General features: G+C 50.9%; 2 protein-coding genes across 5 annotated transcripts in view; one reads left to right on the top strand and one right to left on the bottom strand.

The window, feature by feature from the left end:
- Positions 1 to 1,347: 1,347 nt before the first annotated feature.
- On the top strand, positions 1,348 to 9,436 carry PROCA1 (protein interacting with cyclin A1). 4 transcript variants are annotated; one of them, XM_063111707.1, is made up of 6 exons: positions 1,348 to 1,437; positions 1,820 to 1,929; positions 5,686 to 5,772; positions 7,726 to 7,858; positions 8,140 to 8,298; positions 8,390 to 9,436. In XM_063111707.1, the coding sequence occupies exons 2-6, from the start codon at positions 1,842 to 1,844 to the stop codon at positions 9,057 to 9,059; spliced, it is 1,137 nt and encodes a 378-aa protein (XP_062967777.1). In that variant the 5' UTR covers positions 1,348 to 1,437; positions 1,820 to 1,841; the 3' UTR covers positions 9,060 to 9,436. The 4 variants fall into 4 exon arrangements, with proteins under 4 accessions (XP_062967777.1, XP_062967779.1, XP_062967780.1 ...); XM_063111709.1 differs by having other exon boundaries at positions 1,352 to 1,477; XM_063111710.1 differs by lacking the exon at positions 1,348 to 1,437 and adding an exon at positions 1,484 to 1,689.
- A 1,042-nt stretch (positions 9,437 to 10,478) lies between these two features.
- SUPT6H (SPT6 homolog, histone chaperone and transcription elongation factor) overlaps positions 10,479 to 23,161 on the bottom strand; it is a 33,407-nt gene continuing 20,724 nt past the window's right edge. Inside the window, exons 21-37 of the mRNA XM_063109167.1 lie at positions 22,791 to 22,926; positions 22,369 to 22,506; positions 22,125 to 22,292; positions 21,257 to 21,384; positions 19,800 to 20,007; positions 19,171 to 19,318; positions 18,611 to 18,753; positions 17,549 to 17,689; positions 16,142 to 16,337; positions 15,541 to 15,779; positions 14,936 to 15,049; positions 14,639 to 14,763; positions 12,855 to 12,967; positions 12,499 to 12,576; positions 12,237 to 12,403; positions 11,585 to 11,772; positions 10,479 to 11,276 (exon numbers count right to left, since the gene is read on the bottom strand). Coding sequence (XP_062965237.1) covers positions 11,090 to 11,276; positions 11,585 to 11,772; positions 12,237 to 12,403; positions 12,499 to 12,576; positions 12,855 to 12,967; positions 14,639 to 14,763; positions 14,936 to 15,049; positions 15,541 to 15,779; positions 16,142 to 16,337; positions 17,549 to 17,689; positions 18,611 to 18,753; positions 19,171 to 19,318; positions 19,800 to 20,007; positions 21,257 to 21,384; positions 22,125 to 22,292; positions 22,369 to 22,506; positions 22,791 to 22,926 — 2,617 coding nt within the window. The 3' untranslated portion in view covers positions 10,479 to 11,089. The remainder of the gene's footprint in view (positions 11,277 to 11,584; positions 11,773 to 12,236; positions 12,404 to 12,498; positions 12,577 to 12,854; positions 12,968 to 14,638; positions 14,764 to 14,935; positions 15,050 to 15,540; positions 15,780 to 16,141; positions 16,338 to 17,548; positions 17,690 to 18,610; positions 18,754 to 19,170; positions 19,319 to 19,799; positions 20,008 to 21,256; positions 21,385 to 22,124; positions 22,293 to 22,368; positions 22,507 to 22,790; positions 22,927 to 23,161) is intronic.

Raw genomic sequence — 23,161 nt, 5'->3', positions numbered from 1 at the left:
TTTTGAGTCAGGAGGATCTGCTTTTGAATCCTTGCTGTCCACCCTTACTAACGATGAGAATTCAGGCAATCACTTTTCCTCCTTGCTTTAATTTCCTCATCTGTAAAATGGGGCTGATAATACTGAATTCATGAGGTTGTGTGGATGAAATAAGATGAAACATTAACACACATATAGGAAAAGCTCTGAAACTTTAACTACTATAACTCTTAACTATTATATGGGAAAGAGTAAAAAAGACCCTAGCTCTCAGCTGATATATGACGAGTCATAGATTGGCTGGAAGTACCTCAGACATCTGGGCCAACAAATGAAGACATATATAGCCTTGTGTCCTTCTGGGAGGCCAGGGAGGGCCAATATTAGAACACAGATCCTGGCTGCCAGTCAGTCAGTGCTCTGTTCCATATCTGCTTCCATTCTCACTGGGCCACACTATCCTGGAAGGTCTGGCTTTTCTGCTTGCCTCCCTTCTCCTAGCTTCCCCTCCTCTGCTATTCTTAGACTCTCTAGAGCTACAGTGGGTAGGGGATATGGCACTGGCCCTACCCACTCAGGACTGGGGTCTGCAGGAAAGTGAGGTTGGGATCAGGAAGAGTAGCAACAGTAGGAGGTCCCTTGATGACCCTGGAAAAACCAAGGTTTAAACGCGATTCTCACCTCTCCTCTCTGTCGTTTGAGTCATATGCTGGCTTTGGAAGCAGGTGCCAAGAGAAATTGAAGGGTGTGGTGCATGGAATGTCATCGATGTGGCTCTTAACTCTTTCACACTCTCCTGTAATTGTGTTTTCTCTCTCTGTTCCCTCACAGCATTGCACTCCTCACCCTGGCCTTGCACAGTGTCTGTTAACTCGATGTGCGTGTGCAGAGCCTGGTGTAGAGTTAGCACTGCATCGGGTGTAGGGAGCACGTGTGGGTGTGGGGACTTGTGTGTGATGTGTCAGGGGCGTGTGCATGTGTTCATGTTATATTAGTCTGTGTGTGCCGAGTAGATTTCCTGTGTGCACTGTGTGTGGTATATGCATGTGTTTATGTTGTACTTAAAGCTGCAAGGGGTGAGTTACTGGGATGAGGTTATTATGAATGCAGCCTGCCCTGCTCTCCAGGCAGGACAAGCCTATGGAAATACAGATGGACTCTTTACTGGGCACTACCGTCCGTAGGGCGGGGTGCTCCACGGGGTGTGAGAGGCAACTCTGGGGGGTGGCCCCTGGATCGAGCCACCACAGGGCGGCTGGGAGCCGATATCATGTCCTTTTGCGAGAGTTCATGTCCTGGGCTCCTGTTGAGATGCCTGTGGGCGGAGAGAGGGAGAGCCCGGCTTCCGCCTGAGCCCCCCCGCCTAGGCCGGAGGGAGAGGCCGGGATGGCGGGGTGGTGATGAGGGTGCCTGGAGGCCGTCGTCCCCCCGGGCCGCAGGGCTGAGGACTGCGGCTAGGTTCGGAAGCGTCGGGAGGGGCGGGGAGCCCGGCCGGAGTGTGAGGTTTAGAGAACGGCTGGGGCGGGGCTAATGTCTGGGATTTGGACTAAGACCTGGGTCTGGAGAGGAACCAGGGATGGTTAGGACTGAGGGCTGGGCCTGTAGGGTTAAGACCGGAGATAAAGAGGAGGTTCGAGGGTTCAAGGTGGGACAAAGAGGGGTCTCGGAGGAGTCGGTAGGCCCCGGATGAAGAACGCGGCTGACGCTTAGGTCCGGGCTGGGAGGACAACGAAGCTGGAGCGGGTGGGGGGAGGCGGGCGGGGGGCCGGGCAAGCATGCGGCGCAGCTAGGGGCTAGGCTGGGGCGAGGCTGAGACTGGAGTTTACGGCTGGGCCTATAGGGACGAAGACCTGGGCTGAGCCATGTGGGTCAGGACGACACTAACGAGGAAAAGATGGACTGAGGAAAAGACTGAGTGCGGGGAGGACTGGCGTGAGAGCGAGCGCCTCGGTAAGGGGGCGGGGCAGAAGGCTGGGGGCGGGGCAGGGGCCTGGCTTGGAGGAGCCGAGTCAGGTGTAGAAGGGGAGGTGGGGGGCCTGACAGGGGAGGCGGGGCCAAGGGCTGGGCTGGGGCGGGCTCACGTTGAGCCGTGGACCAATTTAGATTGAGGGGTGGGGTCGTGGGGCCGCTGAGGACGGCCTGCGGGTTCGGCTGCGGTAGTCGCGCGGGAGCATGCGCTGCACGACTGGAAGGCACCACTGTGCGGCAGCCCCAGGCCCATGAGGCACCGGGCTTGGCTGGAGCCCATGGTCCAGCACCCACCCAGGTGCAGGGGCTGGGGCGGGCGGTTCCATTTTCCCTGGGGGCAGAAAGGAGTCTGGGGGTTCCACGCGTGACATCACAATCGCCTCCAAATGGGGGCGGGGCCGGGCCACATTTCCAAGGAGACGCGGGCGCACTGCCCTCCCTTACTCTTTTTCCCTCCCTTTCCTTGGTTCCTCCCTCCCTTCCTCCCTCCTTCCCTTCCTCCCCATTTCTGCTGCTCTAGTGCCCACCCCCTTGCCGCAAGGGCGGGGGGAGCTCCTCAGCCCCACACGACGGGGAGGATTCCGTACAAATGAGCATCACCTGTGAGTTTTTTTTTTTTTTTTTTTGTCTTTTTCGTGACCGGCTCTCAGCCAGTGAGTGCACCGGCCATTCCTATATAGGATCCGAACCCGCGGCGGGAGCGTTGCTGCGCTCCCAGCGCCGCACTCTCCAGAGTGCGCCACGGGCTCGGTCCCCACCTGTGAGTTTTGAGTTAGGCCTTCGCACTCCTATTAATGCCCCGCTGAGAAAGAGACCACAGGCCTCCCTCTTCCTTTCAAGCTATCACTCTCCTCAGTCATGATGAAGTACCTTCTGTGTCCTACCTCAATCACACATGCTGCAGGAGCTCTCCTGTCCTCTGTGGAAATAAAGAGCAGATAGCCTTTCTCACATCTGAGGAGAGTTACTAAATCCTTCTCCCCCTTTGTCCTTCGTCCCCTCCTCCCCTCTACAGATCTCATGGGTGTCAGGGCTTGTGGGTAGTCAGTGGAAAATAAACAGGCTCTAACCGTGCGTATGGGGGCTCTTTAACGGTGACTCTAAAGAGAGCAAGGCCAGTGGAGTCACACAGAGCAGAGTTTGAATCCTGGCGCAGCATGCTTAGGGTCCAGCCTGGATAAGGGAGCTGTGGAGTCAGGACTGAATAAAACCAGATGGTGAGGAATTGGCAGTGTTGAAGTTGAAAACGAGGTGTTAAAAGAGGTGACAGGGATGACTGTTAAGCTCAGTTGGTTAGAGAGCAGTGTTATAACAGCAAGGTCAAGGGTTCAGAAGCCCATACCAGCCACCAAAAAAAAAAAAAAAAAAAAGGTGACAGCTGGAAGGACAGGTTTTGGATAGGGAACTGAATGTGGTTTTAACTTCGCTTACATGTGTGTCTCCCCAGCCAACAGTAAGTAGACAGGGCTGAAAGTGCACAGGCTATGGAGCCAGGAAGGCCTTGTTCTCAAGGAGCTATAAATACAGGAATGTTACAAGTTCCAGGTACCATGGCAGGATAAAGGGGCACAAGATGTACTTGACCAATTCTACTTGGATAGCATTGTTCTTTCCAAGATGAGCAGGTGTTTCCCAGAAGTCGGAGATGAGAGAAGCCATGGAGGAGGGGTGAGAGGAGGGATGGATAGGTGGAAGGAACTGACAACTGAGGAAGGAACCAGGGCCTGCCTGGGTTCTGGGGGGCATGTTATGTCATGATAAGGAGTTTGCATTTCATCTTGAAGGCAGTGGGATGCTGTTGAAAAGGAGGAATATGGTAGACAAATTGACATTCTAGAAACTGAGTCTGGCTGCATTGTGAAGGCTGGATGAGGGTAGTGAGAGAGAAGGCAGAGAGCCCAGGCAGGAGGCTACTGCAGCTGTCTGGGTCAGAGATGATGCAGTTCTGAACCAAGACATAGGCAGATGTGGGTGCAGGTAACCATGGCAAGACCTGGTCATCAAGTTGGTGTGGAAGTTCAGGAAAGGGTGATCCCTAGATTTATAACCAAGATGTCTGTTGCTGTCTGAGATGAAAGATACAAGAAAGAGGAGGTTCATGGGCGGTAGAGAGAAGATGGTAGGTTACTGTGGAACATGCTGACTTTGAGATGTTTTGGGAATGTCCAAGAGGATATTGGCTATATGTTAAGGAAAGCAGTTTGAATTAGAGACCCAGACTTATGTCATTTTATTGATGAATGTTGAAACCATGGAAATGAATGACATTATTTGGGATAAGCTTGTACAGTCTTCTGAGGAGGTGGCCAAAGACAGAACCCTGGCAATCACCAATTTAAGCAATACAGCAAAGGAAGAGGAGACAGCAGGGGAGGAGGAAAGAACTAAAGGGCTAGAGAAGGAAGAGAAAGATGAATCTGTCATGGAAGCCCAAGGAACTGTTCGCAGAAGAAAGAGATTGATTGGTCAACAGGGTCAAGTGAGATGAGATGAAAAGGAGGCCACTGGGTTTGGCTATTGGGAAATTGCTGGTGGCCTTTGTTAGGCTATTCTGATAGAGAGGTGGATGTCTGTCACATTGCAGGTGGCTGGAGTGGAAGAAAGGTAGAGACTGAGCCTCCTTCACTGGTGCCTAGTGAAGTTATCCAATATACATTTGTTAAATTAATGAGTAAATAAACTTGGATTGAAAAGGAAGCGGGTGAGGGATATGCACTGGTAGAGGGAGAATCAGGGTGGATAGAGTGTTTTGTTTAAAGATGTTCAGGGCTGGCTGGTTAGCTTACTTGGTTCGAGTGTGGTGTTGACAAGGGTTCGGATCCCCTTACTGGCCAACCGCCAAAAAAAACCCCAAACAAAAAGTAAAGAAGTTCATAACCTGTAGGAAAAAAGTAAAAGCCAGTGAAGAGGGAGAGGGTAACAATTTTGGCTAGGACCTAGAGTATAGATGCTTTGGGCAAGAGAAGAAGGGATACCTCTTCTCCAGCTGGAGGAGCTGATGAGTGTGGGAGCATCCACAGATAATGCCGGTGAAATGACCTACTGAGAGGAGCAATAGTGGTACAGGAGATTCCAGAAAGTGCTTGAAGTTATTCATTCATTCATTCATTTATTCATTTGTTTAATAAATTTTGAGTACTTATTGTGCTATGGAAAACAGGAGGAGCTGACCAGGGACCTGTAGAAGGTTGACCAAGTGCCACTGAAGGCCCACTGAGGCCTTCCTTAAACAGGGCTCAAGTCCAGTGTCTCAAGGGACAAACCTAATTTTGAGAAGGAAAGGGAGACTAGTAGACTCTACCCTGTGGTTGCTGATAACTGAGAGAGCTGCTGCCCCAGTTGGAGTTCTGCTCAGGGACACCCTTCAACTAGGCTCCACACATGCTGGGGCAGTTTTGAAGCTGCCCTTGTCCAGACCTTGGTTCACTCCTATTTAACACTCCAGCTCCAATGATGCTCTTTCCAAGAAGTCTTCCATAATCCCCTGTCGTCCCCCTCCTCAGTTTCAGTAGGTGGCCCAAGTTCTGGGCTCCCACCATTTCCCTATCAGCATCCCATCCACATCACAGTACTGTTCACAGACATTCCCGTGTCTGTCTCCTCAGCCCCTTGAGAGCAGGGACTTGTTTTTTTAAAATCTCATGCAGCTGGGCCTGAACACTGGAGCTTCTTGGGAAATGTTTGGTGAGTGAATGGCAAGGGGAGGGCTGCTGCTACTGCCGCTCTGTACTTTCTCAGATATAAGCAGGTTACCCAGCTGGGAGAGAGGACAACCGCTGGCTGGTGTGGCATCCAGCACTGATGTGTCTACCTACTCCTCTGAAGGTAGGTCCAGGGGACCTCTGGTCCCAGGGGTCCCCACCACTCCTCACTTAGGAAAGCTGACACCTGGTGGAAGGAAGGAAGTGTTTGGTCCTGAGGGGGTTACGCAGCTGCTCTACCCCACCTCATACCAAAGAGGGTCCCTTTCTCAAGGCCACAATCACCCCTTTCCTTTGTATAGCATTTTTTGGAACATAAATATCTTTGACATATGTGAATTGAGTTTTACCAGTGACCCCACAAAATAGGTATTACCACCATCCCATTTTGTGGATAAGGGAACCAAGGCTCAGAGAAGTAAAGTAATTTGCCCTAGGTCACCCAGCTAGTGACAGAGTGAAGACTTGAACTCAGGCCTGTCTGACTACAAGTTCAGGGCACTTGCTACTATGCTGCCCTTTGCCCCAATTCAGCAGTGCTGAAGAAACCCGAGGTGGTGGTGATGTTCCAAAGTTTTGCCACACATGCCTTATTTCCCTTGGGGATAAAGACAGGGCACAGGGGAGAGGAGGCAGAAACAGAGGTCACCAAGTAGGTCAGAGGTATAATGGGGACCTGGGACTCTCAGCCTTGTTGGGGGAAGGGAAAGAAGGAATGGGGGTAAGCCTCAGACCAAGCTGCTGTCTCATCTCTCAAGCTCTTTAAGGCACTTGGACTAACATACCAATGGCCTGGGTTAATTCTCGGCTGTGGCCAGTGTGAGGTCTCGCCCACCTCCACCCTTTGTGGGGGCTGGATAAAGGTACAGTCCTCACATCCTGTTTGAGGGAGTTAGCCAGCTACAGCACCCCATGCCAGGCTGCCAGGGAACTCATCGTTGCCCATTCACTTCCTCCCAGAGGTGGGGGGGAGCTGATGCCCAGGGGTACCTGCAATGAGATCCTTTGTCCTCTGCCTGTTGTGTGAGACCTTGGGCTCTTGAGCTGAGAGGCACGTGGAGTCACCTAATGGGTTTACCTTTCAGCAGGTAACCTGAGCCTCAGGCACAGTCAGAGGTGAGACAGTGGGGGTGGGCCTGGGAGACTCCTGTGTCTCTAGGACTGGCTTCAGCTGAGCAAGAGGTGGGAGCCTCTCTCCAGGGCTTTTACCTAACCCCACATTCTCACCCCAGCAGCTTCTTCCTGTGCTGCCTAAACGGGGATGGAGCAGCGCAGGCTGGGGGTGGGTTATTCAAACGTCTGTGGCTCTAGGGTCTAGAAAGGGGGAGAATGGGAGCTTGATGAGCAAAGAATCATGAAATGGGCCATGCGAGAGGGGACAGAAGTGAAAAAGTGGGAAGGAGGAGAAAAAGGGGCTTGGAGGAGGGAGGAGGAGGAGAAAGAGAGGGGAGGGACAGAGTCATAAAGAGAAGGCAAGAAGCATGCTGTGGAGTGGATTAGGCCTTGGTTTTTCTCCAGGCCTGGGCCACTGTGCCATTACAGGCCTCCAGGAGTGGAGTGGCATCAGACGCTGTGAGGGGTCAGACATGGGCTTCCTGGGCCTGTGCAGGGCAGGCGTTGGAGCTGAGGATGCTGCTGCTGGCTCTAATCGCTCCTAGGGCTCCAGTCTGCCGGGGCAAGAGGGCCTTTCACTACCAGGGCGCCTGTGGAGCAGGGTGGCTGACGACTCTGAGCAGTGGGGCGAGGGGCAGGCAGGAGTCAGCAAAGCCCGAGAGGGGTGGGAAGTGGCAGGGTGTCACAGGACAGCAAGGGGGGACTTGGTGAGGACCTCCTGTGTATCAGACCCTGTACCAGACATTTTCCTGGGAATCTGCAAGGGGCAGGCAAATTCAGGCAGTAGACTGGGGAAAAGGGCAGTGTTGGGACGTGGAGTTACTACTAGTGAAGCAGAAATAGCTGCAGGGGGGTGGGGGTAGGTGGGGTGGCAGGTGGATTTGGTGAGGCCTTTAGCTTGAGCTGTGGGGAGACCCAGAGGTGTGCTGCTGCTACCCGAGTGACCCAGATCCCTCCCACTCAGGTGAATGCAAGGAGACTGACAGCTGCTGCTGGAAACACAAGCAGTGCACTGGGCACATCATCTACCCCTTCACCCCTGACTATGGCCACAGCGTGCACCTACACTCTGCCAGCCACTGTGACTGTGATTCTAGGTGAGGGCCCCCTCCTTGGGGAACCCATGGCAGAACCAAGTCCAAAGTTTCATTGCGGTTCGCCTCTTCGACCTTCGGTTTCCCTCCTCAGCTTTGACCGGGTGCTGCCAGCCCAGCCCTAGCTTTGTAAACCTTGCTCCTCCTAAGAGTAAAGGGGAGGAGGTCTTCTGGCCGCCTGGGCCAAGCCCAGTGGAAGCCCACTGTCCCTCAGGCTTCTCACTGTGGGCCCCTGAGGAGCCAGGGAGGGGTGGGAGCCAGGCTGAGAGTCCCATGTGTGGCAGGCTGAAGAACTGCTCAGAGAAGACAAATAGCAGCAGCTCCCGAGACATGGGCCCAACCTGCTCCCGAGATGTGGGCCCAACCTGCTTCAACATCATACAGTCCCCTTGCCTTGAGCTCATCCCAGAGGAAGCGTGCATGGAGAGGATCTGGTATGGCTGGTGAGTGCTGGCAGGCTGATGGGGAAAGGGGCCTCTGCAGGGCACTGCTCCCCACTCTGTTAACCTTTTCTCCCTGTCCCCCTCCTCCCAGGTGCAAAAGATACAGGCCTATCTCCGTGGCAGTGATCCACCATCCCCTCCACCACAAGTGTGGGGCAGATGACCCAAATGAAGAGGAGGAGGAGGAGGAGGAGGAGGAGGAAGAAAGCAAGCCTCCTATCCCCACCCAGGTGGGGCCCACCACCACACCACACACTGAGCCAGCCAATAGCATGGTCAACAGTGTCCCTGACTCAGCAGCTCCCATCACCATTTGGCGCTCTGAGAGCCCCATGGGTAAGAACCAGGTCAGCAAGGTGATCAAGAAGGTAAAGAAGACAAAGGAAAAAGAGAAAGACAAGGAGGAGGAGATGGATGAGAAGGCAAAGCTGAAGAAAAAAGTCAAGAAAGGCAAGTTGACTAAGAAGAAAAGTCCAGTTAAACCGGTGTCTTCACCGCCAAACTTGAGCCGATCAGCAAGTCCAAGAGAGATGGCCAGGATGTCAGAGTCCAGCCCAGAAAGCCGGGAAGAGCTGGAGAGTGAGGACAGTTACAATGACCAGCGGCAGGAGGAACCCTCCAGTGAGGATATTATGGAAACTTCACTGTCCAGGAAGAGAGAGAACAATGTCCAGGCCAAGAAGACTGGGGTGAAGACCTCACAAGCCAAAAAGGTGAACAAGAGAAAATCTCCCCCAGTATCAAACCCCAATCTCAGCTGAGGCCAGGGCATTCAGGGTGAAAAATAAATGCGATCAAGCCTGTAGCTGACTCCCTGCTGCTGTTCTCTTCCCCCTCCGACTGGGCTACTTCTTGTGGGTAGAGGATGGGCTCTGGGCCTAGCTGGAGCCAAGGGGCTAGGGGATGCAGGGATATCCAAAGGGCAATCCAGCTTTCAAGGATGAAGCCCATAAGAAGGTAGGTGAGAGGGAAGGAGAGGAACACAGCCCCACAATGGGTCTGTTTCTTTGTAACATTCTAGGACTAGGGCAAGAATCCATCTGGGTTGGGGTGGGAGAGAGGGAGTCCCCTGTCCTGGGAGACTGGTCTGTGTGAAATCCATTTCCGGGATAGGCAGTACTGTCTGCAGTGATACCCCCAATAAACTGAAGCTTTCAACCCACTCTGTGCCACTGTGCCTGGCTTTTCCTTCCTCCAAGTAGTCCTGGGGAAGGTGCTAGTGGCACCACAGAGGACATGACCTTCCCAGCTGCTGTGGTCCTGCTCCTACTAGACCCTTGCAGACCTTTTGTGCTGCAGGGAGAACTGAGTTCCTGGCAGAGGGTCAGCTCCTTCTCTCAGCTTTTGCCAATACGCAGCAAAAGAGATCTTGAACAAAGGAAAGCAAGGGAAGGGAGCTCTCCAAATCTTGATGGCAGTGGCCTTTTCTGACTTCTCTGCTGAGCCCAAGCAGAGGGAAGGGAGGGGGAGCCTCACTTTTTCTGTGCGGATTCACAAAGCCATGAGACTAAGCCCTTGTGAAGAAACAGGGAGATCAGGAATCCAGAACAAAACAGGCATTGGGGCTGGGGGAAGGGACAAGGGCCAGAGGGCTGGGTGGAAAACGGCCTCCCCTGCAACATCCCAGCTCCCTCTTCCTGGGCCAGCATGTGTGTAGGAGCAGATGACTGTGGGACCTATCCTGGGACAGAAACACCTGACTTGCTTAGAGGCTATCAGAGAGCAAGGCCTGGCTGGGAAAAGGGAAGAGAGGGAGGTGCAGGGCTCAGACTGAGAAACCCAGACTTACCAGTGGTCTTTCTCCAACATGCCAAAGAAGAGTAGCAGGCACAGTGAATAGGGTGGCTGTGTGTGAGTGAGTGAGTGTAATAACAGCAGCTAACATTACTGAGGTAGCAGGCACAGGCCTAAGCAGTTCACACACGCTCTGTTCTCAGTCCTCACAGCAGCCCGATGAGGCGGGTATTACTATCTGCATTTTACAGACAAGAAAGCCAGCTTGAAGACAATAGGAGCTGGCGCAGGCCACAGGGCTAGGAAGAAGTAGAGCATGAATATAACCCCAGGAAGTGAGATGCAGAAGCCTCTCTTATGGACGGGAAGAGGGAGTTGGGAGCCCTCAGAGTTAAATGCTGCTTTGAAAGCCCCCTCTCAAAGAGCCGGAGAGTTGGAGAGAGAGGTTTTGGCAAGAGCTCTGTAGAAACACTTTATTCAAATGACAGGCAGGAAGCAGCGGCGGCAGCAGGTAGGGGAGGACAGCCAGGCAGGGGCTGGGCAGGTTACTGCTGCCCACCTATGTCCCCTGCAATCCTGCTTTGACAGCCACCCAAGCTGTTGGCATCAGGGTCAGAAATACCTTCCCTACTGCCCCAAAGTGAATAAATAGCATCCCTCTCCCCAGGAGAGCCAGGGAGACTCACGTGCTGAGCTTGGTGCCGCGGTCACAGCCCAGAGTCAGATGAGGGCAGAAGCTCAAGATGGCTTGGAGGGAGTAGAACACGCAACTGCACCACTCATTCGCTTCACCCTCTCGTCCTCCCCACCACACTCCCTCCTAGCCTGATCCCAGGAAAGATGGTCGGTGAGGGTCTGGAGTGGGAGAATTGTTGCCTGGCGGACACTGAGCTCAAGTTCGCAAGGCTATCCAGCCTGTCACCATCCAGGGTGACCACCAAAGAGAATGTCACTCCACGCCACTTTATGGACAGAAAAGGAGGGGCAGGGAGTGAGGCAGTGGGCGGCCAGTCCTCTTGCAGCCTCAGAGGTAACCAGAGTTCGAGGAGCAGGCCCCCTACCGATCCATCTCGTCCAGGAGTGGGGTGGCATCGCCAGCAATGGACATAGGGGTGCTCTCGATCATGGGGCTGGGGGAGGGCCGAGGTGTCAACCGCTGCTTCTGTTTCCGCCGTTCTGCCTCCTTCTCCTGCAGCCACTGCTCTGCCATCTTCCCCCAGTCGATGGCTGCATGGCTGTTGGACCTGGGAGGGGGAAGAAATTGTCTGAGACTGGGACTCTCCAGAGGCTCAATAGAAGGAAGCCTTCCCACCAATCACTGGTGAGCGCTCACCCTTGCAGAAAGGGACCTCACACCTCTGGGCAGCAGCCCCTCTGCTGGCTGAGGTAGAAGAAGCAGTGGCCAGCTGCCACACTGCCTTATCCTGTTCTCCCCCAGAAACCAGTGCCCCTGGGGACACCACGTGGGTCATGGCTCTCAGAAGATCTGGAGCACCTGCTTATGCTAAGCCCCTACTAAAAACCTGCTCTGCGCTCCCATCTACATACTTACTTTGGCTGCTGCTGCCGTTGCCGGGAGCTGGAGGAGGGCTGGGGCTGGGCCTGGGCAGACTGTGGGGTGGTGCTGGCCTGTAGTTGGTGGTACTGCGGTGTGGTGATGGGCTGGCTTGGGGTTGTGTAGGAGTAGCTGGGGGTCATAAGTGGTGTGGCCACTGGCTGCTGGGCTGGTGTTGGGAACACCTGGAGAGGCATGAACAGTTAAGTGGAGACAGGTTTGGGGCCTGTTTGGCTTTGCTGTGAACTTCTGGAAGGCTGCAAGGGTGGGTTCAGCACAGAGCTTTCCAGCTGACACCTGAGCAGCCTGTGGTTCTGAGTAGCAGAGGGAGGCCAGTGGGACGACACCTGGCACACGATAGGGCCCACTGGTCCTGACCAGTGTTCTAGTGCCTTTAGGATTCCAAAGATCCCAAAGGACTCTGGAAAGGTCAGGCCCTCTCTATTCCCTTCCCTCTCAAATGGCCTAAAGAAAAAGAACATCTGTTGGAAATAGTTCCTACGGCTGTGGCAGCCCCATCTATGCAGATGAAGCCCCTTGCGATGGGCACTGCCAGAGGCCAATCTATGGGACATGGGTTGGTAAAGGATGACGTTTCCTTTCCCTCCTTCCCACCCTGCACAGGGAGCCTCCTTTCCCAGTCACTTACATGGTAAGCGCTGCTGCCCCCTCCACTGCCGCCATAGCCATATTGACTGGAGGCCCACTGGGCTGGGGTGGCATTAGGGTTCTGTCCTTGGCCTGTCACGGCAGCAATGGCACTGAACATCTGTGAAGTCATGTTCTGGGGCAGGGCGTTCACAGCCCGTGTCAGATCTGTAAGCACACAGAGGAGGGGATGGACGTGTGAGAGGTGAAAGTCCCTTTGGCTCCATCCCTCCCACCCCCAGTCCCAGGCCCAAGCTCCTTACCTGCAAGATTGATGTTGGCTGGGGTAGCATTGATAGAGGCAGGTGTCCGGGTCCTGCTGCTGCTACTGGGGGTGATGCCTATAGGAAATGGATAGAGTTAGTTCTGTTCCTCCAGAAACCTATTTCTGGTTTCCCAATTCAGGGGGCTGGAAGAAGTACTGAGATAGGTGGAGGGAGGAAGAGAAGCCATACGGACACGGTGGGTGGAGGCCCTCCCTGATGCTGGGGTAGGAGGAAGATAGCTGCAATGACAGCCCACACCTCACCCACTTTCCCAGAGGCCACTGATTACTTTGAGTCAGGCCCTCGGTGTCCCTCTAGTCACACCCGAGAAGTCAGAGGAGACTAGAACTCACCTGGTACAGGATCCTGGTAATGATCCTTAAACCACCTGAAGAGTCCATTCACAGTTGGGAAAATTTGGCCCCGGTACCGGAATCCTTCTGGAGTCACTGTTACATATTCTATCCTGGGATTTTAGAAGGAAACATGCATCAGATATCATGTGGGGCCAGCTGTGAGAGAGCGACCAGAAGAGATGTCCACCATGTGAAGTAGCCATGCTGGGTGCTGGGGGAAAGGAGAGATGGCAGAGCCAGTCCCTGGCCCTGTGAAGGGAGGCTGCACTCCAAAGGGGAGCAGTGCAGCACACGGCTGAGCACAGTCAAGGCCAAGGAGTCATGGCCCCTGTGTGCTGCATTCGGGCTGCCAGAAGAAGGCTTGCTGGAGGCTGTGGCACCACACTGCACTGCAGACTGAAGGCAGTGTGCTGCAGGTGAGGAGGAGACCAGAGGTCACAGGATGTCACGGCAGCACAGCACAACTCCCTGTAAGCAGGGGTCTTTCTGCAGCGCCCCTGGAAGGTAGTTAGTTTGCCCTTATTCATCCCTTCTGAGAGCAGCAGGGAGTGGTTAAGAGGGTGGGCTCTGGGTTCAGATCCAGTTCTAGTTCTAGTTTTAGCTCTGCCATTCATCACCTATGTGACTCTGCACCAGATACTAAACCTAAGTCTCTGCTTCACTTGTAAAATGAAGGAAACAGAACTTAAATCTATAGGGTGGGTGTGAGGATTAAATGAGACAGTGTACACTTACCACGAAACCTAAAGGAGAGCTGTGCTCAGTAAAGGATAGCTATCAACAGCCAGCAGACAATGCTTAGTACTGCAAAGTTCTCGCTTATACTGAGCTGAAACCCACATCCTACAAGTGTTAATTCTGTCCCACAAGGAGAGTCTGTGCTCCTTTCCATGGGAAGCTAACGTTGAGTCCGCTCCCGATTAAAGGTTCCCTTGCTTAACTGTTTCTCATGAGACAGTTTCCAGCCCCCACACAGCCCTGGCTGCCATCCTCTGGAAGCATGCTGGTGAGTCAGAAAGGTTTTTCTTAAATGTGAGCACAATATTCCAGATGTACCCAAGATGGCGCAGGATCCGGAGTCCAGGGCTTCTCATCATCTGATCACTGAGCCCCTACCAAGAGTTTAAGCTATGCGCCGCGTGTAGTCATTACAGGGATAAAAGCAAAAACACTTAACGCTATGGCCAAGGGCTAATGGGAGGGTGGGGCAGGGCTGAGGCAGAGAAGACTGGGGTGTCTGTAACTGACACAGAGAAAGCAGGCCTAAGGAAATCTGACTCTACCCTCTAGGTTACACAGGAAGGCCAGCCTGTCAGTCAAGCACAGACGGGAGCAGAACAGGAGATGCGGCAGAGTAAAAGGAGATAGTCTCCTGACCTCTCAGCCCGGGCAGAGGAGCTAGCTAGCACACTACAGCAAGAGGGAGCCACCACGTGCTGAGGCCTGGTGAGGGTGAGGCAGAGTGTAGAAAGGTGTCTACCAGTGTGCTGGCCCCCAATCTTTGCCACTCGGGTGGAGAGTCTGGGATATTTATCACTCCTTGGGAGGGAGATGAGGTGAAGGAACTCTTTTTTCAGTGTTGATGAAAGTGCCCTTCTTATGTGAATCTTTGCCTCCTGCCTCTAAATCATCACCCTCTTTCCCCACCTCCAACCTCCACCTCTGTTCTAAGAGGAGAAAGGCAGTCAAGGAGAGCCAGAGAGGGCACTGCTCTGGGCTCTACTTCCCTCTAGCCTGTCTGTGGACCCCAGCGGCAGCACCTTCTCAGCACCAGTGCTCACCTGGGTTTACCCCGGGGCTGGTATCCCAGTAGGAACTTGCCGGGCAGTTCCTTGCAGGCACAGATGAAATAAGGGATGAAGGTGGGCTTCTCCTTCTTAGTTTTGATGAGCAGCTCCTCTAATTTCTGGGGGTAGAATGAGGGGGAGAGGTTGGGATAGCAGCATGCTTGGTATACAATGTCTGGCGCACGCATGATGTACACTTCCTTCACCACCTGAGCATCCCCTACACTGAAGGGAAAGCATACATCCTTAGGTGACTGGAAGGTGTCATCCCTCAGAGGGCACTGGGCTCACCTTGCGGTCCCCACCGCTGCAGTCCTGGTAATACTTGTGGTTCAAAAGGTCCCGGGCAAAGGATGCCATGGGCTGGACATAGCGGGCAACAATCTCATCCAAGTCTTCAAATTCCTGTGGGAGGAAGGCAAAGGCCTCATGTGTCATATCCAGAGCTGAGACTCCTGACCCTTCAACAAATGCACCCTGAAGAAAGAAACTGTGGGAGGGGGTGGGCGTCCCAGTCCTGCTGAAGCCTCACTCCACTGCACAGTCCCCTCAATTTAACCATCTGTCTGAGTCATGGCCAGACATATTAGCTTACAGGGGACAAAAGGGAACTTCACCAGATTTCTCTTCACTGAAAATAGGAAAGAGAAACGTGATATTTGTGTATTTTCTCCTCTTCCTCCAATGGTTCTCTACAGGCAGTCTATTTTAAGATTTGGAGGACAGGGAAGGAGGGGGCAAAATATACACAATTGATATCAAACAACTCATTCCACAAAGCACCTCCTGTTTTGTTGCCCTGCACAGCTAAAATAAAAACAATGCACAGAAGTTACTAATGTCAGGTGACAGAGGCCAGGAGTAGGGATGGGAGGTGGGCAGGTACCAACTCTCACCTCACTGTTGATCCACAGAGTGGCTCCCAGGCTGAAGGCATTTTCCTTGCCTTCCTCCCGCACATCCACGTGCTGGTAGATGCCGTCACTGACTTTCCAGGTCACTGTCAGGTGATTCTCGCCCTTGCTGCTTGGGCGGATGATCACATCACCCTGGTCCATGGTTTCCATCATCTTTTCTGCTTGCTTGAAGTTGATATTATGGAAGGATGGGTGTGCGATTACTCGCTTGATGTATGCTGAAGAGGGCAGGAAAGAACAAATCAGGTGATGGGGGCTAGGAGTTGACAGCAATGGGACATACCAGGGCTTAATTTCTAACCCAGTATGGGATTCTGATATTCTTTCACCCTCTCTGGGCCTAGCTTCTGTGATGTGAAGGATGTGTTAACCTGGGTTCCTAAGATGCTGAGAGAATGAAGCTTTAAGAGTCACAACACATTAGCACACAAAATGTGACTCAAGAGACCCCGGTTCCAGCCCTACCCATGACTCCCTTTCATGACATCTCCAGCCTCAGCAGCTGAAAGGTGAGCACCCACTCCCACTGGGAGAGCTGCCAAGATTCAGGATGCACAGGAAAGGTGGTGGGCACACTCACTGGTCCGCTGCTGCTTCCGCTTCATGTCCTCCTCCTGTTTGTGGTCAGCTGCTTCAGCATCAAAGTCATAGTAGGTGTCCTTGGGCAGTTTCCACTCATTGTTCCTGTCCATGAGGTCTGAGGTGCGACAGGTCAGGTCTGCACTGAACTTCTCAATATCAATCTTCATGATGCGGCAGTGAACAGTCATTCCCACCTAGATCCATAGAACATTTGAGCTGGAAGGGACAAAGATTATCTAGCCCGGTGCCCTATTTCACATATAAGAAAACCAAAGTTGAGGCAGAAGGGTAGAATGACTTGCCCAAATCCAGCCAGCTACTAAATGGCAGACTATGAGTAGTTGGGGTTGAGTCTAACTTGCAGACTCCAGGCCATGCCTAGGAAAACCAACTGGAGCCTGTTGGGATCCACCCTGTCACTGGCATTCTTCCCTTCTCCCATGAAGTTGCCTAGTTACTGCTCCCAGGGTACGATCACAGGCTGGCTACCCTTTGTAGAGGGGAAGCAAAATAATAGCTGTTTTCTGTATCTTACCCCTGCCTCGAGCCCTTCTGACTAAAGAGTAGCAAAAACCGGTCACTGCACGGCTCTCCTCCTTTGCAAAATCTCCCTAGGTTCATTTATGAAAGATGTTCATTTAAACATCTTTTCCAGCCCTCCTTAAGTCCACAGCTCTCAGGGGTTCACAACACTTAGAACCAGATAATTTGACAGATCTGGTACCAGCCATGTCACTAACTTCTGGGTGATCCTAGAAAAGACACTTGAATTTCTCTGAAAAAAGAAAATAATATTTCGTTCCTCATTAGATTGTGAGATTACAGCCAACATATGTCAATGTCAAGTGCTGGTATCTAGTGGGTGTATAATAAATGACAGCTATGGCGGGAGAATATGAAAACAGAAAGGAAGCTTAAGAGATTTATTCCCAACCCTCTTATGGCTAGACTACTTGAAGGTTCCTTCTGTGTCATCTGGGTCTGCCTGCAGAACCCCAGAGCTCTCTGTGCACAGCAGCTGTGCCATACATTCTTTTCCTTCTCCTAGAGCAATAAAACCTAGCCTTGGGAGAACAGACAGAGCCTTTCTGCCTCGTACAATGTAATGCTGGGCCCTGCTTCCCGGATTAAACTGCAGCTTCCTACACAGTAAGAGCAAGCCCTTTCCCAATGGGCTGGCAACTTGCTGACATTTCACAAAGGCAGTGAACAAAAGCTGCTGCTCATTCAGATGCTTCTCACCCTAACATCTTTCAACCAGTAATAAATCCTCCCTGAAACTCTCTCCCCACTAGGAGCCACTGGGAACAGTGCCTAACTTCTGGTGGGACAGCCCAGAGTTAAAGAGAGCTGAATTTGGGCAGCTGAAAATTGCCCTACAACCTTAGGCCAGTCATTCATCTACCTTCACTCGTTCCTCAGGCCGCTTTACCACTTTGTCACTGAGGAATTTGGTGGGAATGAAGCCAGTGACACCATTGTCAAGCCGTGTTTTGACACCGATGGCCTGGCCTGGGCATGAACCGCTGTCAAAATGGTTCCAGACCTGAAGAGGGAACAAGGAGAGAAGCTTGATCATTAAAATACTAGAGAGAACACATTCAGAAATAGCTGCCAAGGATGTTGTGATTTATTTTACCATTGACACCCGGTGCCAAGGTCTGAAAACACAACTCAGCCATCTGCTAAGATAGAATTTACACATCCACAATGTTCCTGGACTCACAGCTGACGTCTGTCAACACTGGCCATTGGAAGAATCTTTTATGTTCATCTAACCTAGCTCTCTCTAGCTGCAAATGAGGCCCTTCCCATATTGTTTTGCCCCAGTGAGCATAGGAAGTATTTATGTGAGCCTTCTCAGAACAACTCATCATAGTGAGTGAGGCACCCCTTGGCTTTCTGATGTCCTAGACAAATCACATCAGTTTCTTCTACTGGGTAAAACTGAGAAACTGTCTCTTTTTTACAATCTTCCTAATAACATGTGAAGACCCAGAAAAAGCTTTTAGGGTGGCTTAAATGACTTCTGACCATCAAAAAGGCAGATGATGTCTAGAAGAATGTGAGAAAAAATTAAAGTATACGGTGAATGTAAAAACTGAAGGGAGCCTAAAGATACCTTTTAAAGAGCATGTACACGGATACTGCCTAGCCTAGCCTGCAGACAAGAAGTGCATATCCCCACTTCCCTAATCTGGTGCAGCTAGACTTCCAGAGAATGGGAAACATGGGTTATGGGCTAAGGTAACTGAACCAGATAAAAGCAAGCATACAGGTAACTTCTTAGCAGCACAAGGAGAGACTTCATGTTAAAACCTGCATGTGTTCTATCCCTCTCCCTTCACTGTACTAAACAAGTATGGTGAGAGCATGATCTAAATATCCCCATTTCTGATTTCTTTCAGGGCACTGAGACCACTCAGTCAAGGAAATTCACTGACCACGATATCACTGCAGCACATACCTCACTCAGTTCAGGGAAATTGTCCTGCTGACAGAAGGGGCACTGCCATAGTCCTGTCTCATCGTTGCGGATTGCCTGGTCATAGCTCTCACCCTGTGGACGCCTGTGGGCAATGCCAGTGACATTGCAGATGATAAGCTTTCCTGGAGGAAGGGGAGAAGAGGACAGGCAAGGGAAGAAGAGAACAGGGAACAGGCTAAGAGAACTGGAGAGCTGATTCCTTCCTACCCACCTTTTAGTGACAAAACACCTATTTTATAGCATCTCCACTGATTTCCTTCCCATCCTTGATAAGGGAGATCTTCCCGACTGGATGACAGGGGAAAATGAGGCTTATAAGAGTTACTCCACGAAGATCCCACAGCAGGTGAGAAGGATAATTTGACCATGAACTCAGTTCTGACTTCCAGTCCAGAGCTCTACAATCTTTTTAAAAGTTCCCCTGGTCTTCCTCACCTAAAGTACAAACTACTTTGTTCTTTTGCAATCACTGCTTGGTTTCAACATATATAGTAAATGTACCCCCGCCCCACAACTAAAAAAACTGTCCCAGAATTTACCAATGTAGAAGGTCTCTGGTGTTTCTTTGGTTAACATATTGAAGATCTCCTCTGTGTTTGGAGAGCGGTAGGCTGTCCGGAGGTCCTTATACCTACAGCTCAGCTCTGCCCGGATGTCGTACAGTGTGATGTGTTTGTCACCATAGCCCTGGGGAAGAAGCCCATCAAGAAGAGCCTTACAACTACTCCCCAACCCGAGCCGTCGGGCATTTCAATGAAAGGAGTAAGCCAGTTGGCTCCTGTTAGGTCTTCTTTTCTTTCTTTTCAACGTTTACTAAAGGTTTTCAGACTTAACTCTGTTCTGTAATTAAAATGTTTCATGGAACCCTTATGTGTAAAACAGATAATGCAAATGTGCACTGTAAGAAAGGAGGAAAGAGGGCCTAAAAGGAAACTCTAGTACTGACATCCTCCCAACTCCCTACCGCTCTTCACAATACAGTCGCAATCTCTGAGACTTCCCTGGCTCCTTAACAAGCAGACTGAAAACTTCCTGAGAAAAGCAGTAGAGCATGAGGAGAGGATCAAGTCTGCCACACTAATAGTATTGGGGTTTCTCTGGACACCTGCTGCCCAGGTCTCCTCCCAAATAGTCCACTTGGGATAGGTTTTTCCACACTGTTACCCACCTGCCTCTCCAGTTCTTCCGCAAAGGCATCAAGGTCCAGGTCCTTGAGTCGCTCTGGGTTTTCCAAGATTTCTTCGAGGGCTCCTGCAGGATTAGCATCCTCAGCTGATTCATCATATTCCAAGGCATCCACTGCCATCTTCCTGGCCCACTCATAGGTCTCAGGGTGGACGCGAGAACCATCAAGAACTTCAATGTATGAGTCAGTGCTGGAGGAAAGGCAGAAAAGGAGCAGGATATAGAACAGGAAGCTTCTAGTAACAACCCCAATGTCCACCAATGGGGAACTGGTTAAATAAAGTAGGGCACCTCCATACAATGGAATACCATACAGCCATTAAAAGAATGAGGTAGATCTATGTGTGCTGACATGGAAAGATGGGCACGATATATTGATAGGTGAAAAATGCACTGCAAAACACTATGAACCGTATGATCCCATTTTTGTAGTAAATGGGTAGTTAGTAAATGCATAGCAAAAATAAAATTTAGAAAAACTGTAGTATACATAAAATTGTTATGGTAGTTATCTCTGGGGGGTGGGATTATGGGGGACTTTCACTTTCTGCATAATATTTCTATATGTTGAATTTTATATAATGAACTTATAGAGTCTTACAAAAGAAAACAAGAAGGGGGAAAAAGACCTTTGAGAATTTGCTGACAGGTATTTTCCCCCATAAAGCCTTCCCAGGCTGGTCTTGCCCGTGCACTCACATGGACCTATGTTATTCGTGGAGTGTTACAGCAAAGCTGAGTGGAAAATGAAGTTTTAGAACTTGAAGCCTATTTCCCCACTGATTTCCATTACTGAATGAGGAGCTATGTGACCGTGGAAAAGATCCTCCAAAGACTGAGTTGATAACTTCTGGAGAGGAAGAGGTCAATAGTGAAGTCCAAAGTCCAAGTGAATAGAACTTTCTCTCAAATACATCATCTCAAAAACATACCAGATCTCTCTCCCCTTCCTTCTCTCTTCATACCCCCATACTGCCCCTGCTTTTCCCACCCTTATCTGGCCACAAAAACCATAATAACAAAACATGTCTGTGTTCACTGAACAAAATCTTGTGTTTTCTGTCCTTAATTTATAAGCTAAGTTGGTTCTTTTTATGTTTTTCTCACACACAAGAAAACTTCACATAATTGAACCGATCTTTTCCATAGGTCAGGGGCTCTTGACTGAATAAAGGTTCTTTACCTTTTCTCTAAAACTTTTCCTAGGGCTGGCTGGTTAGCTCAGTTGCTTAGAGCGTGGTGCTGATAAAACCAAGGTACAGGGTTTGATCCTTGTACCAGCCAGCCACCAAAATAAATAAATATACAGATAGATAAATAGACAATAAAACATTTCCTAGTTTAAATGGTTTGTGGCCTCCTTTGCAGCCCTAATCCCCTGAAAACCCAAAGCAAAGCCCAAGGGAATTCCTCCTGGCCCATCTAGGCAGAGGGCATCACCTGTCCCCCAGGGAGGCTGTGTCGATCTTGAGGAAGCCAGCACAATTCATGAAGACTTTGGGACCCATGTGGCACATTGTGACTAACTGGGTTCGGCTCTCGAGTCGGGTGTTGTTCTGCTTCAGGATCTAGGGGAGAGGGCTGGGGTAAGCCAGGGCAGTAAGCAGGCCTCGCCTCCCTTGCCTGCTTTCCACCCTCTGTTTAACCCTCCATGACAGGAACTCTGTCCCCACGTAATACATAACAGAGTACTACACCACACTACCACTAAAACAATCTTTTTAATGAACAATGTTATACCCACCAAAGGCTGTATATAACTAATGTATGGTTTCAAAGTTAGTGATAAAATATACACTCAAGTACCCATCACTCATCTTTTGTGGATTTTTGTTTGTTTGTTTGTTTTTTATGGCCCGGTACAGGGACTGACTCTGGATCTTGGTGTTATCAGCATCACACTATAATCAACTGAGCAACCAGCCAGCCCTCACCCATCTTAAGCTCAAGAATATTACAAAATTTTTGAAACTGTCTACACGCTCCCCTCTCTAACAGAAATCCTTTTTCTTCCAACTGGGGGAAAAACCCACTATCCTGAGGTTTGTGTCTAGTATTCCTTTGCTTTCTCCATCTGTTTTAAATCACAGCTTGTGGCTATCTTTTCCATTAACTGCTAGAGTACAGTAGTGAAGAGCATAGCTTTGGCCACCTGTGTCTGATGTCAGACTCTGACTCTCAGTAGCTGAGTGATGCAGGACAAGTCACTTTACCTCTCTGACCCTGGTATTCCTGACCTGTCAAATCATACTGACAAAGTATACTCAATGAAACGGTAACTTTATTTTCTGCTTAAACCCAATCCTACCTTTAGGAGGTGGGTCCCTTTTCGAGGTCCCAGGCCACAGACATACTGGATCAAGGCCTGGCTGTAAGGGTGGGCAATGGCACGGTTGACATCAACCCCGACCTCATTGACTCGGTTGATAAACTCACAGTACAAGGCGTTGAGCAGCTCCTCTTTCACCACATGCTCCTGTTGACAGACAGCAGGCAGTGATAAGGTTTTGTTTCTTTCCACCCACCTAAGCCTGTCTATCAAATCTACTCACCTGCAAGGGGTGAAACTTGAGACACAGGATGTCTTCATCAGAGCTGCACACCTGGGCAAATTCAATCAGAGGGTCCTGGATGCGTCGGGCCAGGGAGACAGCCTGTCTCAGTACTGGAGGGTAATCCCGGAACTCTGCCTGGAGTCAAAAGAGGGTCAGCAAGCCTTAAAGTCCCCTGAGCTCCAACATCAAGAGAAATCCAAACAATTCTGTTTGAAGTCACTTTCTCTTCTCCTCCAGGACCCTTTCCCTTGGGACCAATTTAATCTCTGGGGCTCCCAATCTGAACCATAACTGGCAAAATGGAAAACCCCCGCATGAGTAAGTAACAGGTACAGTCCTGCACACCTGATGATCGTTGTTTCCCTATTAAATCTCTCTGGGATTGACAGCACTCGCCTGGGCTGGGACTCTAGCATTACCTCTGACTTCTTGCTGTTCATATAGAGAATGGCCAACTCATTGTCAACCAGCTCCACCCCAATAGAAGACAGCTGTTGACCCTGGTCCAGCTCATGCACAATGCGCTTCACATCCTCTATTAACATCTGGGCGTCCCTGGTGGGATGAGAAGCATTGGTCAGTAGGTACATTTTTAGGGATGAACAGTCTCATGGATGGGATGGGGGAGGGGAGGTGGGTGAGGAAAGGGCTTTGAAGACAAAGAGGAACATCCCCAGGGGCTCAGGGGATATCATCAATGTTCTACACAGGCACATGCCTGCTCGGTTACGGGAATATGCCAGATTCAACAATAAGATTGACTTTTGTGTCACAGCCTTAAACCAGGCCT

Source organism: Cynocephalus volans, chromosome 10, assembly GCF_027409185.1.
Source record: "Cynocephalus volans isolate mCynVol1 chromosome 10, mCynVol1.pri, whole genome shotgun sequence".
Taxonomy (NCBI): domain Eukaryota; kingdom Metazoa; phylum Chordata; class Mammalia; order Dermoptera; family Cynocephalidae; genus Cynocephalus; species Cynocephalus volans.
Note: the sequence above shows the minus strand (reverse complement) of the source record. Positions and strands in the feature narration are given on the sequence as shown.

Excerpts from the sequence above, each read along its gene's own strand:
- PROCA1 (XM_063111707.1), top strand. The coding sequence starts at position 1,842 with ATGTGGGTCAGGACGACACTAACGAGGAAAAGATGGACTGAGGAAAAG. Across the intron at positions 1,930-5,685 it reads GCGTGAGAGCGAGCGCCTCG|ATATAAGCAGGTTACCCAGC; the intron begins GTAAGGGGGCGG and ends GTACTTTCTCAG. Across the intron at positions 7,859-8,139 it reads CACTGTGACTGTGATTCTAG|GCTGAAGAACTGCTCAGAGA; the intron begins GTGAGGGCCCCC and ends CATGTGTGGCAG.